General features: G+C 41.7%; 1 protein-coding gene across 1 annotated transcript; it reads right to left on the reverse strand.

Annotated features, from left to right (window-relative positions):
• Nucleotides 1-298: 298 nt before the first annotated feature.
• On the reverse strand, nucleotides 299-24193 carry LOC140542835 (monocarboxylate transporter 2-like). The gene is made up of 5 exons (XM_072665776.1): nucleotides 23846-24193; nucleotides 16294-16437; nucleotides 11221-11460; nucleotides 8571-9167; nucleotides 299-724 (listed from the first exon to the last, which is right to left on the reverse strand). Exons 1-5 carry the CDS (start codon nucleotides 24060-24062, stop codon nucleotides 441-443), a joined length of 1482 nt encoding a protein of 493 aa, XP_072521877.1. The 5' UTR covers nucleotides 24063-24193; the 3' UTR covers nucleotides 299-440.
• Between the last annotated feature and the right edge of the window lie 689 nt (nucleotides 24194-24882).

Raw genomic sequence — 24882 nt, forward strand, 5'->3', positions numbered from 1 at the left:
CTTTTTCCTAGCTTTTTGAAAAACATGTTGCATATAGTTCTTTAGAGAACCTTTTAAAATGTTGTAGAACTTTAGTTTAGTTTAGTACACAGAACCCTTTAACACAGAACCCCTTAATAATAATGTGAAACGCTCATACAGTGTAAAGGGCAGTTAGCACTTACAAATGATATAATAATGAATAATAAAATAATAATAATAATAATAATAATAATATGAGCTTATGAGGATTTGTTACAAAATTGTAAAGAAAAGACTCTATTGACTATATATTTTTTAATAAATAAAAAACAAGGCTTTCAATTTTCAGCAGATACAAAAGGTCACTCAAAACAAAAATTGGGCAACTGCCAAAAATACTGAATTCCACAGACAAACAAAATACAATTCATTAAAATAAAAAAAAATCAATAAAACATTCAATAACTTCAATATTTTTTTTACACTGGATTGTCTTTTGTCTCTGCTTTGACTTGAATTGTCCCGTTGTCTTCTACATGGCTTTGATGGTCTTCTCCCTCCACTACAAGGTCACTTTGTTGCACCCCACACTGTCCCGTTTTCTCCTGCAGCTCAAGGCTCTTCTCCTGGGCACGCCTGGCCCGGTCCAGCCGCCTGTAGTTAAAGTAGTTCATGATGAAGAGGAAAAGGCCGGCGGTCAGCATCATGACACCGCACAGATAGAACATGTAGCTGTAGTCTCCGAACATGTCCACCAGAGCGCCTGCAAAGGAAAGATAACACAGTGGTGGAAATCAGCTAAAACAGCTAAATCAACAACGAAAAACAGCTAAGCTAAAACTAGCTATGCTAGCATGCTAAAATCAACAGTTAAATCAATGGATAAAACATTGATTAATGATAAATCCCTTTAGCTACCAGCTAAAGGAAGGGTACAGGAAGAGTAACAGCTAAATTATCACCTAAGAAACAGTTAATTAATTAAGGAACTGCTTGAAAACAGGTATAATCAAAAGATAAATCATTAGCTAAACAGCTCATTAACAGCTCAAAAGGCCTAAACAAACAGCATAATAGCTAAATCACCAGTTAAATCAACAGCAAAAAACAGCCAATCACCAGCTAAAAACAGCCAATCAACAGCTAAAAAACAGCCAATCACCAGCTAAAAAACAGCCAATCAACAGCTAAAAAACAGCCAATCACCAGCTAAAAACAGCCAATCAACAGCTAAAAAACAGCCAATCGCCAGCTAAAAACAGCCAATCAACAGCTAAAAAACAGCCAATCAACAGCTAAAAAACAGCCAATCGCCAGCTAAAAACAGCCAATCAACAGCTAAAAAACAGCCAATCACCAGCTAAAAACAGCCAATCAACAGCTAAAAAACAGCCAATCGCCAGCTAAAAACAGCCAATCAACAGCTAAAAACAGCCAATCAACAGCTAAAAAACAGCCAATCAACAGCTAAAAAACAGCCAATCAACAGCTAAAAAACAGCCAATCAAGAGCTAAAAACAGCTAATCGCCAGCTAAAAAACAGCCAATCAACAGCTAAAAAACAGCCAATCAACAGCTAAAAAACAGCCAATCAAGAGCTAAAAACAGCCAATCAACAGCTAAAAAACAGCCAATCAACAGCTAAAAAACAGCTTAATCGCCAGCTAAAAAACAGCAAATCAACAGCTAAGAACAGCTTAATCAACAGCTAAAAAACAGCAAATCAACAGCTAAGAACAGCTTAATCAACAGCTAAAAACAGCCAATCAACAGCTAAAAAACAGCTTAATCGCCAGCTAAAAAACAGCAAATCAACAGCTAAGAACAGCTTAATCAACAGCTAAAAACAGCCAATCAACAGCTAAAAACAGCCTATCAACAGCTTAGAACAGCCTATCAACAGCTAAACACAGCCAATCAACAGCTAAACACAGCCAATCAACAGCTAAGAACAGCCAATCAACAGCTAAAAAAAACCAATCAACAGCTAAAAACAGCTAATCAACAGCTAAAAAGGCCACATGCTTCCACTCCTTGTTAGCTACACTGTCAGTGTGCAACTTCAGACACTCAACAGGTCTGTACTGCCTGGCTCCGCTCAGGGTGAGAGGGCAGGAACTGTGTAGATGCAGTGCTCTGACTTCCACACTTCTGCGCTGGGTTAGTTTTCTTAGTCCTGTCTGATTCACTGGAGATCAAACTGAACCAGCTCCACTTTTACTGACTGCGCTCGGAGCAATGGGACACATCTGACGAGAATGAAAGCATTAGCTGTTGTCTTGACTGGATAGCTAGATCCACTTCATGCCCAAATCAGGAACAGTCACACTTGAGCAGATTTTTGGGACAAAATACCTCAGCAATTTTCCCTGCAAATTTCCCCCACAACAAGACGAATGGGGTCTACGTGTGGAGCATGATGAACAAGGAGGCACATGCTTATTTATGCACACATTCCCATTCCCTATGGTGAGCATGGGCTAGAGGGGCTGTGGAGCAGTTGAACTGTGGTCTCTGGAGTAATGGAGCTCCACCCTTACTTATCTTTAGGATGAGTTGGAGTGGCAGAACTAACCACCCAACAATGGTACCTGACCTCACTACTACTCTTGTGTGGCTGAATGCAATCAAATCCACACACAGCACTGTTGCAGCCTCTAGTGTCGGGCCTTCTCAGAAGAGTAGAGGCTGTTACTGCAGCAAACTTCCCAGGTTTCTGTCCAGGAACAGACTGAAGGCAGTAGCGTGCCGACCAACAAGTGGTGCTGCGGGGCCGAAGGGCAGTTTTCGGGGCAGCTACACCAATTAAAACCCTGCTCCTAATGAGTCCTGCTGCTGCGAAGATTATAATGGGGGAGTTTCGTTGTGCCCTTCGGTCTCGACCACACCAAACAAAGCGGGCAGTTTTGATTGATGGCGGCGCTGCGTTGTTTCGGGGTGCGTGCCGATGCCCGGCATCCTCGTTATGGCCGGCTCTTGATTGGCGATGCAGTAATTACGCTCCATCTGTTGAAGTCACCTCGTTTTTTTCTGCCCTCGTTCCCTTCCCCTCACATGTACTCATTGCTTAATTATCACACAGGTAAGGGCTTCTAATGAGTGAGGGGGGGATGAACCAAGATTCATTAAAAACCAGGAAAGCAAAAGGCTAATTACTGCCATTTCCTCTCTTCTTCCTCATTAGGCTGACCCAGAGGTGTTGGGGGAGTGGCGCTCAGACGTCTGCGTAACAAGGAGATTGGGTACTGGAGGGACGTAATGACTCTGGCCCGCCAGAGGACAGTGCTGAATATGTGTGTATGTGTGTGTAAGAGTGTGTTTGTTTTCGTACGTTTCCAGGACAAATTGTTCTTTTTATGCAAGTCGAACAGTATCAGCACCAAAAACTGGGGCACATTATTAAAACATATATATATGTACTAATATATAATACATATGGGACATATTACTATTACATATAGGCATATAAAAAACTATATATGTACACTATTATTTAACATATATAACTATTTATTATATATCTAATAATAAATGTATAATAAATAGTTCCTATAGTTCCTTTATAATAATTACCATATATTAAGTATACACACACACATGTATCGGTAATATATTCCATATGTAGTGTGTGTGTATATATATATATATATATATATATATATATATATATATATAAATATAGTGTGTGTGTGTAACATATCCTTATGGAAGTGCCTATACGTAATAGTAATATGTCCCATATGTATTATATATTAGTGCTTACATATATATATATATATATATAATACATATGTGATCTATTACTATTACGTATAGGCACTTACACATACACATCGAGTATATAATGCATCCTTATAATGTCTAAAAACAAACACGTGTGTATGTCAGAGAGTTAGTAAGTAGGTGCTTATTTACTCTATTAAACACACGCCTCAATACCTGGGTCTTAGAGCAGATTCAACGATGCCCAGATATTTCCACCTCATTAAAGGGAAACCAGACAGAGTTGCCAGGTCCTCTATAATGAAGCCGGCCAAAAGTTAAACCAGACTGGCCAAGAGAAAGCAGTCCAATTTGGAACACTGAACAGGTGTCCAAAACAATGCGCACTCATTAAAGGTGTGCTACAACATGGCCTACCTTTCTGTGTTCAGGCAATCTGACCCAAGTTTCAGATATAGCTGGTATAGCAAAAACACTGCAGCATCTAAGTGAGCATCCATCTGTGCGTTTGGCTGCAGTAGTTCTGGAGAGAGAGGTGGACTTCGGTGGAGTTCCTGGCTTCAAGTCTAAATGGTTCTGAATTCACACCAACCCTGAATTATTTCTTATGCATGCTGTCTCACTGTTGTCCATTCGGCTCTGAGGCTTTCTTTTCTGTTTTCCCACGTCCATGTTGACGAGGGTTGCTGTCATCGCTCGCCACCCGGCAACTTTCAATAAGGATTCGAAGCTGAGCAGTGGCAGAAAAACTTCTCTGTAGTCTTTTTTTTTTTAGCATTTTTGTGATATAGCTATATTTAGTCTAGCCTATATGATGTGATAAGGTGTATTTATATAGCTTAAGGCAATTTGTCACCATTTCTGATTTGGCCACAGTGACGTTATATTAGGAAATTGTGGCTAGAAAGGTGTTTAGAAACTTCAGTAAAGCTACTGTAAAACGTGAGCCAAGCTACTGTAAAATGTCAGATATGGCGCTGTAAATCTTTAACCAAGCTTCTGTAAAATGCTAATGTAAATTAGACACACTGCACTAGCCACCATAAACTGTTAGGGGTGCTACTGGAATCCTGCTGTAAAACCTTAGGCAGACACTGCTATAAACCTTCAACCAAGCTCCTGTAAAAATGTTAACCAAGCTACTGTAAAACCTCAAACAAGCTAATGTAAAACATCAGCTACACTACAGTAAAATGTAAACCACTGTAAACTGTCAAGCATGCTACTGTAAAGTGTCTGACTCTGTAAACTGTTGGGTATGCTACTGTAAAACTGTGCTGTAAACGGTACTGTAAAATGTCAAACAAGCTACTTTTAAAACGGAAATTAAGCTACTGTAAAACTTTAAACAAGCTACTGTAAAAAGGGGAAACTAAACTACTATGAAATGTATAAACAAGATACTGTAAAACTTTAAACAAGATACTGTAAAAAGGGGAAACTAAACTACTGTGAAATGTATAAACAAGATACTGTAAAACTTTAAACAAGATACTGTAAAAAGGGGAAACTAAACTACTGTGAAATGTATAAACAAGATACTGTAAAACTTTAAACAAGATACTGTAAAAAGGGGAAACTAAACTACTGTGAAATGTATAAACAAGATACTGTAAAACTTTAAACAAGCTACTGTAAAAAGGGGGAACTAAACTACTGTAAAATGTATAAACAAGATACTGTAAAACTTTAAACAAGCTACTGTAAAAAGGGGAAACTAAACTACTGTGAAATGTATAAACAAGATACTGTAAAACTTTAAACAAGCTACTGTAAAAAGGGGAAACTGAACTACTGTAAAATGTATAAACAAGAGACTGTAAAACTTTAAACAAGCTACTGTAAAAGGGGAAAACTAAACTACTGTAAATGTATAAAAAAGATACTGTAGAATTTTAAACAAGCTACTGTAAAAAGGGAAACAAAATTACTGTAAAACCTTAAACAAGCTACTGTAAAACGTAAACAAGCCAGTGCAAAATGTCAACCAAACTACTGTCAAACGAACTTAAAACATTCACTACAGTAAACACCACACTACAGTAAAATTCCAGCCACTTTAAATGGTCAAGCATGCTACTGTAAACTGTAAAGTATGTTACTGTATGCCACTGCTAGTGTAAAACGTCAGCCATGCTGCTGTAAAATGGCAGGTATGCTACTGTTAACCATTAATTATGCTACTGTAAAATGTCAAGCACACTGCTTTACAATGATAGTCATGCTAACGCAAATTGTCGAGCATGTTACTGTAAGACTGTAAGACCTCGGCCTTGCTACTGTAAAATATTAGCCATGCTACGGTGAAATGAAGGGCTGCACGATATACTGTTCCAGCATTGCCATGGTGGATCATTAACTCCTGGAGAAATCGGGTAAAAAGTCCTGTCGTTTTTTTATATTGCAGACCAACAATATTCTTTCCAATATCATGCAGCATTAGTAAAATGTCAGGTATTCTATCAAGCTACAACGTCAACTTTCTCCCACCGGTAGCACAGAAGAGCACATTTGTGGGGGAAGCATGGATAGGTCAATCTGTCTGTCCATCCACTGTCTATATTGCTTCTGTACACCATCAGCCACTCACACGTCCAGCTGCTTCTCCATCAGTGCATTCCAGCCTATGCAGTTCAGCCTTTTAGCACACTGTGTGATTTAGCACGGTTCCACATGAAGCTAAACCAGGACCACCATGAAATCTCTCAAACGGCGTCGGGTTGTTTTGCCAGGTGAAGAGCTTCATTAATGGCTTGTGAAAAAACTCTCTGTGTGGCTTCTCTTCTCCGTGTTTACATCCAGAAAATCAAAACAAAATGAAAGCGTGCCGAAAAAGATGGGGCTCTTCAGAAGGCGAGGCATTTCCGAGCCATAGAGGAAGGCCGTTTAATTACACAGCGTCTCGAAGGATATGAGAGAACACACACATAGACACACACACACAGAATGAGGGACAAGGTGAATCCGGATAACCTTCAGCTTAGCTTTCATATCTCCTTTTTCACCTCTGTGGGTTTTGTACTGGACTATTTCTCACAAGCTTTAGTCAGCAGTAAAAATAAGGCCAAGCAGATGTCTACGGAATCAAAGGGGTCTAAGAAATCCTTGGGACGGATTTACAAAAGCTTTTCTTCAGAAAAAAAAACTTGATAAACACCAAGACGTTTATAAGAACTTTCTTAAACCCCCAACCCTCCAACTCATCCCAAAGGTACTGAATAGAGCACCATTATTCCGGAGAACATTGCTCCAGTTCCACTGCTCCACAGCTCAATGCTGGGGGGCTTTATACCCCTCTAGCCCACGCCTGGAATTAGGCATGGTGCCAATAGGTCCATGCTTATTTGCTCCAGAGAGTCCTATACTATTGGCAGTACTTCTCTACAGGCACTAGACAAGCTGTGTGCGTGTGTGTGCATTTGCACATCTGTGTCAGCAATGGGTGCAACTTAAAGTAGTGAAATGCATTCATTAGTCCACAAACTTTTGGACATGCATCATACCTTCAAACATAAAGAGCTATGTGCTAAAGTCTTTGCGGCTCCCTGACACCCTCAGATTATATACAATATCCTGGAAACTGGGAACGGAGTGGTGGTCCTACTTCCCTGAAGGGAGTTTTTGCGGGGAGGGATGGGTATATCTCTAAAAAAGCGACTTTACAGGATAAGGAGAAAACCTCCTGAACTTTCAATGGATGTCAATGTACAAATATTGTATTCCAAGTCATTATGGAGCATTTCAATGGGTCCATTCATCAAGAAATTTGGACACACTGTAAAGAACAACTTCCAGATTCATATGAGGTCTAAAAGTCAAAAACGGTAAAAACTGAAAATCCATTTTTTCCGTAACCGTTACGATTTACATGTACGACATTTGGCCGACGCTCTGTAAAATGCTGTTCAAATAAGTGGACAAATAACCCACATTCTTTCACATTAAATCATTGGGAAAACCTATGCATCTCTAAAGGTTTAACAGAATTATGAACTTCCAAAAAGCTAACAAATCATGGAGCTCTGTAGCCCAAGAATTAGCACTGTGAAACCAGACTCGGTCCAATATGTGGATGCATATGTGGATGGAGCACAATATGTCCAAAAACGAACAGTTTGCCCAACGCTAAACGGCTACGACTATAAGATACATAAACTATAATGTTAAAAGGCTACATGTGAGACAATGTAGCCCAACTGAGTGTCCCCAAACTTTTGACAGGCACCATATTTCCTTTCTTCATTCATATATTCATTCCCAATCACACAGACCAGCTGAGGCCTACAGATGAAACCCCAAAGCCCAAAGGGTCCTAAAATTGTGCAAAGGCTAGCAGTAAGGGCTGCTAACACAACAGCGGCGCGGTCAGCAGGTCAGGAGGCCGCAGGCGGCTCTGGCAGTTTAGCGCTGGCCGAGAGGGACCGGGCGCTCTGAGAGGGAGTGAGAAGAGCGAGGAGACTTCATTACGCTTACAGCTACTTAGCTTTGGAAAAACGCTCGGCAATTTGCAGCCGAATCCTCGTGCGGCAGGCGGGCAGGCAGGGGGGGTAGGCGTGCCCTGAAAGCCGGAGCGGCTACGCCCGATTTGCGGCAGTAAATAAGCGTGACCAATTGCGGCCTCGCCCACCGCTTTCTCCAAGCCCAGGTCTGCTCCCTTACCGACCATAATCCAATTCTGCTGGAATGTCTTACAATAATGACACCCTGGAAAGCATTCCCACCCTGCCTCTGTGTACTCACATTAGTCACGCTCGCAGGAAGGAGGGCGGGATAGAGGTGCAGGAGAGAGAGAGAGCAACAGAAGAAGGCAGGCATTTCAGCACTTCATCTGATTCCTCCATAAGAACCCCCCCCCCCCAATACCACATGCTGTCTCTTAAACATACCTGCGATGGGTGGTCCCAGAAGAACTGGACAGCACTCGAGGATGGTGACCAGTCCCACAGCGCTGGAGAACTTGCAGGGTCCAACCAGGTCCATTAGGCACTCGAAGAGCAGGGCGCACACCATGCCGTACACCAGGCCGTAGCAGACCGCATACGCCACCAAGCCCCAGTAGCCCGACGCCAGCGGGCACAGCAGATGGCACACGCCATTGTAGGTGATGGCGAAGCTGAAGAGGTACTGGACCCTGGGCCGGACCCACCTGGTGTTGGCCAGCAGGCCCGTTCCAGGCCGGGCAATCATGTCCACCAGCGCCAGGGCCGAGAGCAGGCTGGCGGCGGAATACTCGTCCACACCGCGGTGCTTGGCGTACGGCGCTAGGAAGATCATGGGAGAGAAGAAGCCGAAGAACATCAGCATGTTCCCGATCAGGTAGATGATGAAGCCTCTGTGCCGGAAGAGAGACAGGTTCATGCAGCAGCTGGTGTTGCCAGTGCAGCTTCTATTGTGATGGGGCTTCTGGTCACTGGCCTGGCCATCTACGCCGTTTCCGTTGGGGGTTTTTGTCTTTTCGGCTACGTTAGACTGGGGTTTGTTTGCTGGGAATAAAAAAAACAACATTGAGAAAATTAGGCATCAAGTTCAAATTCTAGGACTGACGAGGACTGACTTAACCCTTTGAACCCCTTTATTTTTCCAGTTATTAATCCTAAGGCAGAAACGATTGAAAAACTCTTTGGTTTAGTGTATGTTGTGGAATCCCACAGGGCTCTATTGTAGGACCTATTAAACTGATGTTAATTATGACAATAATTTAGTCATGGAAGTGAAGTGGCGGCTCTAAGGGGTTAAGCCCCTACTAACCCAGCTGGTACTGCCTTGCTGGCACCACTGTGCTCAGGGCTGACCCAAGCCTATATGGGGCCCTAAGCAGATTTTCATTTGGGCCCCCTAAAGCACACCACCTCAGCACCAGATGCTTCATTATTTCATAGGGAGAGAGATATTGTGCAGTACGCTGAAGTGCTCGGGCCTTAATTGACCACCCAAGCGGCACATATCTGCATTTGCCCATCAGTTGCAGCAGCCACCAGCAGTAATTGATTTATATAAAAATAGCTTTTACCTGTGTAATACCATCTCGTTTTAATATTCAATGTTATTATTAAAATATGTATTTTTCATCATGATATCTTGGATCTCTTGGGGGCCCCCGGTGGCGTTGGGGCCCTTAGTGGCTGCGTAACTCGAGTATGGCCCGGCTCCGACTATGCTGATTTGGGTATGGTTAGGCAGCAAAATGACCAATTTCTTGTGTAATAAATATAAAAAATAATAAGATGATGTTAGTAGCAAACCCTTTGGGTCTTCCAGGCTTTTGGTGGAAAACAAGCCAACAGAAAAAACACCCAGCAGAAAATTGTCCAATCAGGGTTTTTACTGTGATATCTAGGTAGATTCCCATTGGTTAGAACTTCAGGAACTGTAATGAAGGCCTTAGCCGTCAGCTTAGCTACCAGTATTCTGGAAGTCGTAGATACGTAGTGGAAGCCTAACCATGTTTCAGTCAGTTTGAAATGGAACTACTAATGGAACTTACAACATACACTCACCAAGCACTTTATTAGGTACGTCTGTACACCTACACATTCATCTTATTAGCCACACAGCTGTGTGGCAGCTGTGCCGTGTATAAAATCATGCAGATATGGGTCAGCAGTTTCAAGTAACGTCCACATCAACCATCAGAATGGGGATAAAAAAAAATCTGATCATTGATTTTGAGCAAAGAATAATTGTCTGTTTTGGTTTCAGTATTTCTAGAACTGTTGATCTCTTGGGACTTTCAGCAGTGAGCGGCAGTTCTGCTACCAGAAACGCCTTGTTGATGAGGGAGGTCAACAGAGAACGTCTAGATGGGTTCAAGCTTGCTATCTTCAAACACAGACTGAAGACTCATCTCTTCCGAGAATACTTGGGTGAAGAGTAGAGTACTATGGTCTCCTTATTGACTAGTATTTAGCAGTGTCTAAGCTTAGAGGTATCTTTAAATTTTTGTCTATTCAAACTAGCTGAGGTTTTTCTTGAGTAAATAGCAAAGCACTTTTGTAAGTCGCTCTGGATAAGAGCTTCTGCTAAATGCTGTAAATGTAAATGACAGAAAGGTTCGGTATAATTGTGGTCAGAATGCCAGAGGAGCATGGGCTACAACAGCAGAAGGCCATGTCCTTTCCACTGCTATTAGCCAAGAACAGAAAACCATGGCTGCAATGGACACAGGCCCACCGATACTAGAGATAAAAGGTTTTTGCGTGACAGTGATGATATATAGTCGTGTACACTACCTGGTATTGGCATAGTGTTCCTAATAGTGTAAAAAGTGCTCGCTCAGTGTATATATTAAGATCTGTTATGAGCCAAAAGATAAGCTTCAAATGTCAGTATTCGTAATCAAAAAGAGCCAAGAAACGTCCAAGTGAATCAGTCTTAGCTAACATAACATTAGAAACGCTTAGGGGTGCTAGTAGAAATTAGCATCACTGCAGAGGTTGGTTTTGGGCTTTGGGCCAAAGCTTTGGGCTGAAGCTTTGGGCCGAAGTGAAGGTACTTCCACTACCTCTCAATTAAAGGTGTGGTAAGCAGCAACCCTACCGTCACTTAAAGGCCTCATCAGTGATCCGGCCACGCAGCAGTTCAGCAGCATGCCCCCAAGGATGAAGAAGCCCCCCCTCCAGCCGAAGTGATCGAACAGGAACTGGTTGAGAGGCGCCAGAGTGCAGAGGAACACCGGACTTCCTGCCATGGCGAGGCCGTTCGCGATGGGTCTCCTGACCTGGAAGTACTTCCCAATTATGGTCAGCGACGGCTGGAGGTTGAAGGAGAGTCCGAGGCCTGTGGGGAAGAAATAAATCTAATAAAAAAAGACGGGAAAAGAAAAAAAAATAGACGGAAGTTCAAATGAGTTCCATTTCAGTGCCGCTGCGGCCATCTACTGCTGCGGCGCTCGCCGTGATTAAATTAAGACCAATCCTACTCCGTTCACATTAGAGTTCCATCTCATTTCACATTGCCAACTAAAAACTCATTAACGGAACCTGAAATAATTTCTGAAATGATTCCGCAATTTAAATGGCAATAAATTAGAGGCTGGGGATAATTCATTCACCACCACCCTCTTTGCCGGGGAAAAAAAAAATCCAATTTAATGCCGTCTCATTCTCTAAACGAGCATCTTATTCATTAAACAGGCCCTGCTGTTAAAAAACGGAAATCTCTAGGTAGAGAAAGAAGTGGTATATTCCCAGCTTTCAGAACTTTCCTGAACTCTCCCTGAGCAGGATCCTTCACCGCCTCCGATTCACTTCAGTTTCTAAGCTCGAGCATGTTGATGAAGATCCACTTCCATCAAACTTTTCTATTTGGATTCTAACGGAGTACTGCATTTCTGCTTCCAAATAAATGGCGCCATATAGGCCGAGTAGTCTAGAGAAATGATGGGGGTTACCAATTACAGTTTAATGTATTCAGACTAATTGCAGCTGAGCCAAACAAGGTGAGGTGGTTCAGAGGTTCGGTTGAAGCTTCTGAAAGGAGCTCGATTAAAAGGCTTGGGTTCCATTAGCTGGTAAATGTCAGGAATTGCTAAATTCCAGGGCCGAGCACGACTCAACACTGCAGTGGACTGCACTCCAATTTTTTGTGGAAGAACCATGAAATTGGTGAAGAACCTTTATGTCCAACTTCAAAAGGTTCTTCACACACATGGTTTTCTTCAGGAAAATGGTTCTTTATAGACACACAAAAGTGGTTCTTCTGAAAAAGGGTTCTTCGACTAATAATAACACACTTAAAAATATAGGTGCTGCAAATGGTTCTTTGAGCGATGCCATAGGGGAACCACTTGTGGTGCCATAAAGAACCATGTTTGGGTGTGATAACCCCAGATTTTTTTTTTCACTTCCTGCAAAGGTTCTTTATCAACATAAAGGTTGTGTATCTGTTACAAAAAAGGTTCTTTATGGAACCAAAAGTGGTTCTTTTGAAAAAGGGTTCTTTGACTAATAACACACTTAAAAATAAAAGTGCTGCAAACGGGTTCTTTGCGTGATGCCAGAGAGGAACCATTTTTTGTAAGGAGACTAAAATGTGAAATTGCGAAAATTAGTGGAGAACCTTTATGTACACTTTATGTAGAACCTTCAAAGGGTTCTTGACATACACAGTTTTCTTTAGGGAAAAGGCTCTTTATAGACACACAAAAGGGTTCTTTGACTAATAACAGTTAAAAACTTAAAAAACGGTTCTTTAAGCGATGCCATAGGGGTACTACTTTTGGTGCCATAAAGAACCGTGATTGTGTGAGATTGTGAGAGTGTGAAGAACCTTTAAACAACCCCAGATTTTTTTCTCTTGATGCAAAGTTTTTTTTATCAACATAACGGTCACGTCTCTACTACAAAAAGGTTCTTTATGGAACCAAAAGTGGTTCTTCTATGGCATTACTCAAAGAACCTTTTGTAGCACCTTTATTTTTTACAGTGAAGCCCCAGTGGAACCCTTTTCGGTGCTAAGAATCCTGTCATGGACTGTATAAGAGGAACTATTTAACCAGATGATAAACATTCAGATAGTTTTTTTTAATTTTTCGTCTTGGTTCTATATAAACCACTGACTTTACTAAAGAACAACCCCTGAAGAACCCAATTTAAAGGTCACTGGCGACGGTGAAGATACAGTACCATGTGGACTGAGGTGGTAGAATAATACCACAGGATTTTCCACTAATTTGAGTTTTGACGCAGTTAAAGGACTAGGACTAGCCATGGTAGAGCTGCCAGGTCAGTGGAGCATCCCAATGATTGTGAAGTTGCTATTTTAAGCTAACAATTCTACATAATGTTGCTTTAACACCAACTTTGTAAGCTGTTAGTGCCCCCTGTCATCCAGTCTTTTTTCTGTCCTGGCACCGAAGTGGTAGAGCGAACGTCCACTGGGAGTCCGAACGGCAGAGTCGCTCACCGTCTTCAAAGGCAGACTGAAGACCAATCTCATCCAAGCACACCTGGACGAAGTGTAGTGCCAAGTCTCCAGACTGACTTCTGTATTTAGTAGTCTCTAAGCTTAGAGGGATCTTCTGGATCCTAGCTGTTACGAACTAGCTAAGGGATTTTTCTGAGTGAACAGTGAAGCACTTTTGTAAGTCGCTCTGGAGAAGAGCGTCTGCTGAATGCCTTAAATGTAGATGAGTATCAGGATTATATCTGGATCAGTCTAAGTCACAACAGGTGTAACAGGTGTAAACTCAACCCAATTTAACAGGTGTAAACTTAACCCAATTTAAACTCATTTAAACCAGATACAAACCCGATCACTCAAACCACTTCAGGAGGTGGTCTGATCTGAGACGCAGTTGAGCCACATAGTCATTGGACTGCAGTCGGACCAAACTGAGACACATTTTATTACCCAGTGTAAACTAATGTGGCTTAAATCTCATCAGGATACAATCCAGATACCAGTCAGCTGAAGTGAGCAGGTGTAGATGGGGTCTAAGCGACTCCTGCTTCTAGTTGTCGCAAGTTAAAATGAAAGTGTCTGTTTTTAAGCTTCGCTTGTCCAGGTGATGGATGATGGAGGCAAAATTGTCCAACTTCACCAGTGCCGAGACACCTTTACATCGCCTGCTTTAGACCAGAACCTGGATTGATGCACACCTCCAGCTCACAGAGTTATAGAGTTATCACAGTCCTCCTCAATAAAGAGTTTTAATTTGAGGAAATTTTATGCGGCGATGCGGTGTGAGCTCAGACCCCAGGTGGACCATTCGCTGAAAATATTCCCCATCATTGGCACTAAGTGATCTGGAAGAGAAAACAAGAGGAGTGCCGCAGGTCTCAGAAGGACCTCCGTGCCCAATCCGTCCGCACATTAATCCTCTACGGCAGAGCGGCGGCGGGTAATGAGGCTCAGTGGGCGCTCTCTCCGGGTGACCAAACCAGGTCCTTACAAACCAGCCTTAGAGGAAGCCAGACTCACACAGTACGCCACAGGCTTAATTACACCCAGAGAGAGAGAGAGAGAGAGAGAGAGAGAGAGAGAGAGAGAGAGGGATAGAGAGAGAGAGAGAGAGAGAGAGGGATAGAGAGAGAGAGAGGAAAGTAAAGAAACTTAATATGAGTTAAGACTTAACAAAGAACTTATTATGGACAAAAAGAAAGAAAGAGCTGCTGCATATCCATATATACACACACCCATCTGCCATAACATTAACACCACCTGCGTAATATTGACAAGGCCCTAATTCTACTGCCACGACAGATCTGCCATTCAAGACATGTCATCCTGGGGTGTCTGGCACCAAGACTAACAACAGCAGCAGATCCTTTAATTCATCATTAAGCCATAGGTCATTGGTGCTCGTTGTCCAGTTGCTTTTTCACATGTTGTCCTTTCCTGGGCCACTTTGGGTACGCACTGACCACTGCCTACCAGGAACACCCCACAAGACTTGGCTGATGTCAAGTGGAGATGTTCTGACCCAGTTGTCCAGCCATCACAGTCTGGCTCTTGTGAGAGTGTCTCAGAGTGTCAGATTCTTACGCTTGCCTATTTGTCCAACATCACAGGAACATCTTCTGGAACTGACTGTTCACTTGCTGCCTAACATATCCCCCAGTGTTAATGTTACGGCTGATATGGAAGTGTATGTTTTAGATTAGAGGAAACAAACATTTAAAGATAAAAAAAGGAAAGAAAGTAAGAAAGAAGGATGATGGAAGAAAGAAAACAAAAAACGGAAGACAGAAAAGAAAGAAAAAAAAAGAAAGATGGAAAGATAAAAGAAGAAGGAAAGAAAGAAAGAAGAAGAGAAGAAGGAAAGAAAGAAAGAAAGACGGAAAGATCAAAGAAGAAAGAAAGAAGCAAAGTAAATAAAAAAAGATGGAAGAATAAAAGAAGAAAAAAATAAAGAAAGAAAGAATGAAAGAAAGAAAGAAATAAAGAAAGACAGAAGGATAAAAGAAAAAAGGAAGAAAGATGTAAAGAAAGAAAGGATGAAAGAAAGAAAGAAAGAAAGAAAGAATGAAAGAAAGAAAGACGGAAGGATAAAAAGAAAAAAGAAAAAAGGAAGAAAGATGGAAAGAAAGAAAGAAAGAAAGAAAGAAAGACGGAAGGATAAAAAGAAAAAAGACAAAAGAAAGAAAGAAAGAAAGAAAGAAAGACGGAAGGATAAAAAGAAAAAAGAAAAAAGAAGGAAAGAAAGAAAGAAAGAAAGAAAGAAAGAAAGACAGAAGGATAAAAAGAAAAAAGAAAGAAAGCAAGAAAGACGGAAGGATATAAAAGAAAGAAAGAAAAGAAAGATAAAAAAGAAGGAAAGAAAGAGAAAAGAAGGAAAGAAAGAAAAACACAGAAAGGTAAAAGAAGAAGTAAAGAAAGACAGAAAGAAAGTAAGAGAGAGAGAGAGAGCGCTCCAGGGAGAGTGATGCTTTCGCTGCAGTGTGACTCCAGAGTGAGTGCTCTGTCTGACCCACAGGGCTCCATTACCATAAACAAGAGACCCCTTCTTACTCCGATCTCACACACCCTGGAGACCGTAGCGAGATCAGCTGAGGAGAATGTGACGTGAGGTCTGATAAAAACATTACTGATTAAAGCTACGAGTTTCTGGATTAAAAAAAACATATTAACCAACAACATCAAGCATCAAGAGTCATCAAGCAACCGTACCTCCAACGATCCCCACGCAGATGTACAAGTGTGTGATGGTGCTGCTGAAAGACGCCGCCACCATAGAAACACTACACATGATCCCTCCTGTGATCACCACCGGCCTGCTGCCGTAGCGGTTCACCAGGATGCTGCTGACCGGACCTAGAGAGAGAGAGTGAGAGAAAGAGAGAGAGAGACTTAACACAGCACTGCAGCTTTTGTGTGCATCTCTGCAATTGGTTTATACATACACATGTGAAAATAAGGCCTTATCTGAGCAGTCAGAGTTCTATCAATTAGAACACAGTGGAACTTGAAAGGTTGCAAACCCTTAAGAATGCTCAATATTTCTGCATCCATTTGACATTATGCTTCATAATGTAGAAAAAAAAGTAGATCAGAAAACCCAAATCATACATATGAGACATCATTAATGGAATCTCAGGAGAATGTGGGTCATGCAACAGGACAATGACCCTAGACACACAAATCGTTCTACCAAAAAACAGCTAAAGAGGAACACACTCCTGACCATAATCCAATAGTCCAATCATAATAATGTTGTGGAAGGACCTGAAGCAAGCAGTTTATAGGTGGAAACCCACCAACATGACAGAGATTAAAGCTATTTTGACTGGATTAATTTAAACTTCTTCCAAGCTGATGTACAGGACTAATCAACAGTTGCCAGAAACATTTAGTTGCAGTCATTGCTGCACAAAGGGGGTCACAGCAGATACTGAAAGCAAAGGTTCCCATACTTTTGCCACTTTTTAGGAATCTGATGAAGTTTTAGATCAAATTTATGCTGAAATATAAATATTAAGTTCTAGAGGGTTCACGGGCTTTCAAGCACCACTGTAAATACTAATATCATACACATACAGAAAGTCAAGGTTTTCCATCCCTGTGTTTATTAGCACATCTCCAAAGCTTTCCTCATGGGAGACCCAATCACTCAAACCACTTCAGGAGGTGGTCTGATCTAAGACGGATTTGAGCCACATGTTGTTACAGCAATGTCTCTCCAAGACGCATCCCACCACCAAAACCCCTCCCAGTAACAACCCAAACACCAGTAATAATCACCGCCCAATGAGCGAATTTGCATGTTCCATCCCACACAGTGATCGAATTACTACCCAGTGTAAACGCATGTGGCTAAAATCCCATCAGGACCCAATCCAGGTACTGGTCAGCTGAAGTGAGCAGGTGTAGACGGGGTCTCAGAGAGAGAGGAAACGTTTGTTTGGCACTGCAGTAAGTTTGTCTCCTGCAGGCCACCGTATCACCATTCACATCAGCTCTGCTCTCAATCTAACCGAGAGCGCTTCTGATGACACCCATTAGATTACAGTCACGTTTCATATTACTTTGATCTTGACGAAAAACAACTGCAGAAAGAGAAAATTATCAACTAAATTATCCACATCAATCAGACGCTTAAGTCTCTCTCTCGCTCTCGCTTGCTCGCTCTCTCTCTCTCTTTTGGAATAGGTGTCGGTTTGTCTTTTCTGAAGAAAATTGAAAGCCTAAAAAAACACATTTGGTGCTGAAAGGCTAAAAGGCACAGCTGAGACGAGCAATTCATTATGGAAAGGACGTTCCCGAATTACTCCCAGCTCAGAATGGTCAAGCTGTCTATGAGAGAAGAGCGTGTTTACTATTCCCATTCCATTCGAGAGGTTTTTTTCTTCCAGAGAAAGGCTCTTTACGCCTCTGCAATTGTGGAATGACGTCCTACACGGCAAAAACATCACCTCGAAAGACGTCACTGGAGCGACTGATCCCGACGTTAACATTACGGATACTCTAGACAATTAACATTGCGGAATTCTCTGGGAAAGATCTGGAAAACTAGACAGCATCAAATATATAAAGTAAAATACACAAAGACCACCAGCATCAGCACTGGACCACCAGTAGCAGCAGGAACGACTGATCTGACATTAACATTACAGATACTCCTGACAATTAACATTTCGGAATTCTGGGGGAAAAAACGAAAAACTACACAGCATCAAATATAACATAAAATAGGCCACAACCCTCAGCATCAGCACTGGACCACCAGTAGCAGCAGAAACAACTGATCCTGACGTTAAGATAAAAGATACTCTTGACAATTAACATTGAGGAATTGCAGAAATATCGGAAAGCATATATTTGATGACAGCATCAAATTTAACGTAAAATATATCACAACCCTCAGCATCAGTGCTGGACCACCAGCAGCAGAAATCGCAGAAACCAGACGGAAGATCAGATACGAGAAAATCTGATTTGATTCGGAACCAATCTAGAACTGAGAGTGGAATGGAGACGATTTAAAAAAATGCACATTTTTACTTTTGGTTCCCTAAAGAACCACAGTTCTCTTGAACAAGAGATCTACGTGCTTGAAGAACCTCGTTAAGGTTCGTAGAAATTCCACATTGTGTAAAGTTTCTACACCAGTTTTAAGGGGTTGCTTAAGAACCTCCCTTAGAACCTCTTTGTTCATATTCGGTTCCTCGCACTCACAAATCTCCTCTTCAAATCTAAAGAACCACTGAAAACGGGTCATACTTCCCCCTCAGGGTTTGTACTGGTCACTCGAGTAAACAAACCAATGCAACTTGAAGGCAAAGTATTAGAATACGTTCTTTGAGGGTTCTTTAGTAAGGGTAATGGTCCTACATACAACTGAAATGGTTCCTTGCCTAGTTTTAAAGGATCTAAGGACTTTCAGAGGGGTACAAAGCCCCCAGGCATTGAGCTGTGGAGCAGTGGAAGAACTGTGTTCTCTGGAATGATGGTTGGTGCTCCATCCAATACTTTTGGGATGAGTTGGGGAAATGAAGTGATGGTGGTAATCAATCATCCAACATCCTTGCCTCACTAACAATGCTCTGCTCACTGAATGCAATCAGATCAATGTGACAGTAGAGACAATTACTCCAGCAGGAGCCTTTTTAAATGATTTCATGAGATGAAACAATGATTGAGCAGGTGTCCAAATACTTTTGTCTATTTTAAATCATCTAAATTGTCAGCTTGTGCTCCTTTCTCCCCAGCTATACGATATACAGTCTTGTCGTGTCCCTAGAACACCTCATGGTAAAGCTTTAACATATTAGATGGATGTCAGCTCACGCTCACGGTTTCAAAATCAGCGTCGGGAAGGAAACAGTGCCATCACGCCGCCTCTAAATATAGCACATTCAAGTCATCCAAACACTCCACTTTGCGATTTGCCATAGGAGATTACAGACAAATCATCATGTACACGCAAAAACACACACAAACACACACTGCTTGCCTTCTCTTACTGCAGCAGAAAAACCTAGAAAACATCAATCAAGCCAGCAGCAGACAGCCATCATTACGAGCCCGGCTGTGTTTGGCTGCCCTGCGTAATAGAAAAGGCCCACAATCAACAAGCTGATTACATGTTCTGCAGGCCAGGATCATCTCCAAGATTATGCTCAGAAGCCGTGATTTATTTCAGCCCCAGAAATCCTAATGGTGTGTTGTTATCCTTCATTTTGGGTGCTTACAACCTTGTGAAACTTTTATGATTATGCGGTCGGGTGGTAAATTATGCAGGCCGGGGCGCGCTCTCATGAATAGGGTAGGAGTACTAATCAACACAGCGAGCGCTCAAAGACAGAAAAAGAGAGGTAGCCAAAAACCCACACGCGAAGAGAGGGCTGCTACTAACCCCCCCCCCCCCCCCCCAACACCCCCATTTCACTTCACGATACACTAAGGGCACGAAGAAAAACAACCTTCAGCCAGGGACCCCCCCAAACATACCTGATTCAGTTCATACCAAGTTTAGTTGTATTACCATGTATTATTCTTTTATTTTTATGTTATTCAGCTATTATTTTTTTAATAAATAATTTAATTATTTTAATTTTTCTTTTTTTTACAATAACCAGCAAAACCAAGATGTTAATTAGTCTCCAGCAACAGCTTTTGTGAACAATTTAGCTGAAAGTGGTGTGGAGTGCAAACGTTTCATCCTACCTCATTGATGGGGCTAAATGTGACTGTAATTGGTAAATCTGCTAAAAGCTCTGGCAAATCATCTAAAATGATGTTTCAATCTAACTTTACTTTCTGGTAATTTACTAAAAACAATTTACATACATTAGGAGCCATCAGTATCAATAAAACTATTTTATATTAAAAACAAAAACATGCCAAATGTGGATTTTCTTTACATAAATTAAGAGAACATAAAACATAATTACAAAAAAAGAGGCCATGCTAAATGTGACCATTTAAATTTTTTAACCATATTTTATGAACTAATATCAGCACTAATAAAAATATCATAAAAAAGATGTTGTACTAAATATGAGTGGTTATTTTTTTGTTACTAAACAAACTAATATCAGCTTCAATAAAAATACTAAAAAAAGTTGTATTAATGTGACAATTCTATTTAATTTTATGACTATAAATAAGGAGAACTATAATCAGCATCAATAAAAAATATTATAACAAAAGAGGTATATATCTTGTTTCTTGTATATATCTTGTATATATCACAAAATGTTAATCAAGAATTAGGATAATTAATACCCACATCAATAAAAATATTATTATAAATAGAGGATGTGATAAAAGTGTCCATTTGTTTACTATAAATTAGGAAACCTAACATCAGCACGAATACAATATTATAAAATATTTATAAAATAAGAAGTTTTATCTTGTTTTACACTAAATTAGTAGAACTAATATCAGCACCAATAAAAATGTAATTGGGAGAGTTGGTATGAGCATCAGTAAAATTATTATTAAAGAGGTTGTGCCAAAGGTTGAGGAACTAGGTACCAATAAAAAATATTATTGTGAGAAATAATATCAGTATCAATAATTTAATTTATTTTACTGAACCAGAGGAACCATTTCGGAAACTGAAATATTTCTGTATACTTCATCTGTGCAAAAACGTCCAAAACTGAACTGAAAATTGAATTAACTAAACAAATTTAGGGCTAGAAATAGTGTCTCTTTTCATTTTTATCTATATTTATTAATTTGACGACTCAGATCAGACGATTCAGTGAATCAGTTGTACCCTTTTGTCTTTAAGGTTAAAAAAAAAAACCTCTTTTCCAATTCGCGTCTATTCCCAAGAACACTACATCCAAGCCACGACCCATTTAGTAAACTTTATGACACGTCTATCCATCAAACGCTTCTTTAGGGAGCCGCGTGTGGTTCTTCTAAGTGTGTGTAGTGCACGCAAAGCAGCCCTCAAACAGTTCGTCGGACTCGGACAAATGTATTAGTGTTCTACCCTATCTGACACCATCTCATTCATAAGGTGCTTGGGCCCCTGGAGATCACCATCATAGCTCCCATCACTGCTCCCCTGGCAGTCCCACTCAAGTCACACCCACCGGGTTGAGGCGGGGTTATGGCGGCGCTCCCGCTGGGACGGGTGTTGAAGGGGAAAAAGCAGTGGACCTGCGGGTGATGTATCTCTGCTGTCGTTCTTCCAGTGCATGTGGGGTGACATTGGCAAAAGAGCAGCCAAGGACGTTATGATGAAGCCGTGCCGTCGCCGTTACACATGGGAATGCTTTCTCTTTTCCCTCTGTTAATGATGATAGGGCTCCAAGACCCCTCTTGCAGCATTATCCCACTGATCCCTCTTTTCTGGGAACCTTTTTTTTCTCACGTTTGTGGAAATACAGTAATCACAGGAGGCGCTACTGTACACCCATCAGCCCTTTCTGCGCTCTAATGGTCAACAGGGTGACTTCTTACGGACAACACAAGTCAATGTCATGTTTCTAGGACATGGATTAAGTTGTAATTGAATGAATAGTCATTGGATAATGGTCTTAGTCTGGGTTTAGGCTTAATCCAGGCCTGGAAAACTGGCCCCGGAAGCTGTTTTCAGTGTTCGGCTACGATAAATGTGTTAAATGTGACTCCAATTTTGAAGTAAAGCCATCAGTATGATCGGACTCTGATGGTAATCCTGTCAGGATTGTATTGGGATGGGATTGCAGGTATCCCATCATCAAAGATTAAACCAACCAGGAGCCTCTGGTGGAAACCATGTATCTCCAGAATAGCTTGAGATTTTAGCTTTGAAGCGTTCACACATCTCTTTGTAAGGCCACTGATGAATCACCTAACCATCACCACTTCGCCATCAAGACCATGCCTAGCCTTAATTCTTCTACGCAAAACCAGATCTGGGGTCCACACCCATAAGCTAATCTAATATCTACATACACTATATGTCTAAAAGTTTGTGGACACCCCTTCTAATGAGCGCATTCAGCTACTTGAAGTTCTGACACACACAGCTTGTCTAGTCCCTGTAGAGAAGTACTGCGAATAGAATAGGACTCTCTGGAGCAGATAAACATGAAACTATTGGCACCATGCTGCCTAATACCAGGCTAGAGGGGTATAAAGCCCCCCAGCATTGAGATGTGGAGCAGTGAAACTGCTGTGTTCTCTGGAATGATAGTTGGGTTAGGTGGGTGGTGATGATCCTGACATCCTGACCTCACTAACGCTAATCGCCCCACAACTCTAATACATTTTTAGGGCGCCTGTCAGTCAAAGGCCATGACACACCCCTGACTTCACATATAAGAGCACTTAGAAGGTGTAGTCCATCTGTTTCTCCGCATACTTTGTTAGTCTCCCTCCACCCTGTCCTTCAATGGTCAGGACCCCACCCCTCCACCCTTTGTCAGAAACTCCTACCTAGTTGGTCTACACCTCGTAGATAAAGGTAAAGTCATAGACAGAAGCTCTGATCTGTTGCTGCCCTGTTTGTGTTGGTCATCCTCTAGTCCTTCATCTCACAGGACGCTGTTTGGTGGACTATTCTCAGTCCAGCAGTGTCACTGCAAGATAATAATACCTATCTGCTCTGTGGTGGTCAGTCCTGTGGTGGTCAGTTCTGGGCATTGAGGAACAGGGTGAAAGGAGGCTAACAAAGCATGCAGAGAAACAGATGGATACAGTCTGGAATTGTAGAACTACAGAGTGCTCCTATATGGGAAGTGGAGCTGATATAATGGCCCTGTCCAATCCAGGGTCATAATGTTTTGATGACTGTGTATATACAAAAAAAAAATGATCTGCTCTGCAAACAAGTCAATGCTAGACACCATATTACACCACTGGTATGGTGGTGAAGCAGTTCATTCAGACCATTTTAAGAAAAACCTCTAAAAACTGTGACAAAGTGGTGTGAGGTCTTCAAACCTAGAGGAGAACCTACCAAACCACTGAAAGACGAGCAGCCCTCATTTACAAACTGACCTGATGATAAAGCCCCAGTGCAATGCATCAACCGCAACCCAGTCCCCAGAGGCCTCATAGCTTTGCCCTTTCCCTTCTTCCTCCCCCCAATCGAGAACAGTGACCCAGACCCTACAGGTACAGGAACAGAGCGGCGGAATACAAATTCTGTCCAGGATACGGCGGCACGGTGGCAATTAGCTCTTCCAAACCGCATTCCTCATTAGCAGTCAATAGCCGGGCTCCCGCTCCGGTCAAAAACACAGTCCCTATGAAAGATTGAAGAGCTCCTTACCTCCTGCATACATAACAGCCAGCATGATGGACGAGACCCACGCGATCTGGCTGTAGGAGACTCCAAAGTGTTTCCGGATCTCCTTGAAGTAGATGGTGAGGGCCTTGGGGAAGGCATAGGAGAAGCCGATGGAGATGAAGGCCCCGAAAACCACCACCCAGCCCCAGCCGCCGTCCGGAGGAGTGTAGCCCAACACTGCAGCCGCTGTGGCACCCATGACCACTCTGAGAGAAAGCAAGAGAGCGACACACGGACAGAGCTAGAGCTAGAGCAAGAGCAGAACCTGGGGGAAAGATAAGGAGATCTATCAGAATGAAGACAGGCTCTTTTCCTGATCCTGACCTTTATACCCCGCCTAAGTCAATCAGCGCTCGACAGTGCAACTCAATAGCATGTGACGTCCATTTACTGTCAGTGATTAATGTGCTGATAATGGTCCGTACCTGACCCCCACCCCTATATCCCATTATAATGCACACCTTCACTAATGACCACTGTTTACCCAGATACTGTCCCAGCCAGTTTCAGCCTGGTGGTTGAAATCATATGAAGGCCTCAGCTGTTCCGTGTTTTTGGAACGCTGCTTTCATTTCACATTTTTTGAGCTGCTTTTGACATTTTTTCAACTTAAGTCTCAGTTTCACTCATGGGGTCATAAAGGTCACCCAAAACCAAAATGTCCATTTCCTCAGTACCCAACCTTATCCACACCAGTGAGCCAGCGACTATGCTCGATCTGTATTAAGACGTCTGATTCCATTTCCCACCACTGTGAGCAAATATGACAGGTGAGATTTCTGCAGAAGAGAGTGATTGATCTGTATTGATATGAATATAATTTTTAGTTACATAAAGAATGACATGAGGGAACTTATTTGACCTATTTTAAGACCTGCTAAGGACCAGATGTTCTGAATCATATGTAAAATCAAGTTAAAAAGGGGGGGGGGGGGTACTAGGGTTCCATATTTTGTAAAATTATGCATATCATAGTATATATATATATATATATATATATATATATATATATATATATA

The sequence above is a fragment of the Salminus brasiliensis genome, chromosome 21 (assembly GCF_030463535.1).
Source record: "Salminus brasiliensis chromosome 21, fSalBra1.hap2, whole genome shotgun sequence".
Taxonomy (NCBI): Eukaryota; Metazoa; Chordata; class Actinopteri; order Characiformes; family Bryconidae; genus Salminus; species Salminus brasiliensis.

Bases quoted from the DNA above. Each gene is read 5' to 3' on its own strand.
- LOC140542835 (XM_072665776.1), bottom strand. From the start codon at position 24,062: ATGGGTGCCACAGCGGCTGCAGTGTTGGGCTACACTCCTCCGGACGGC. The intron at 16,438-23,845 runs GTAAGGAGCTCT...CTCTCTCTCTAG, and splicing joins GGCTGTTATGTATGCAGGAG to GTCCGGTCAGCAGCATCCTG. The intron at 11,461-16,293 runs GTACGGTTGCTT...TCTTCCCCACAG, and splicing joins CTGCGTGGGGATCGTTGGAG to GCCTCGGACTCTCCTTCAAC.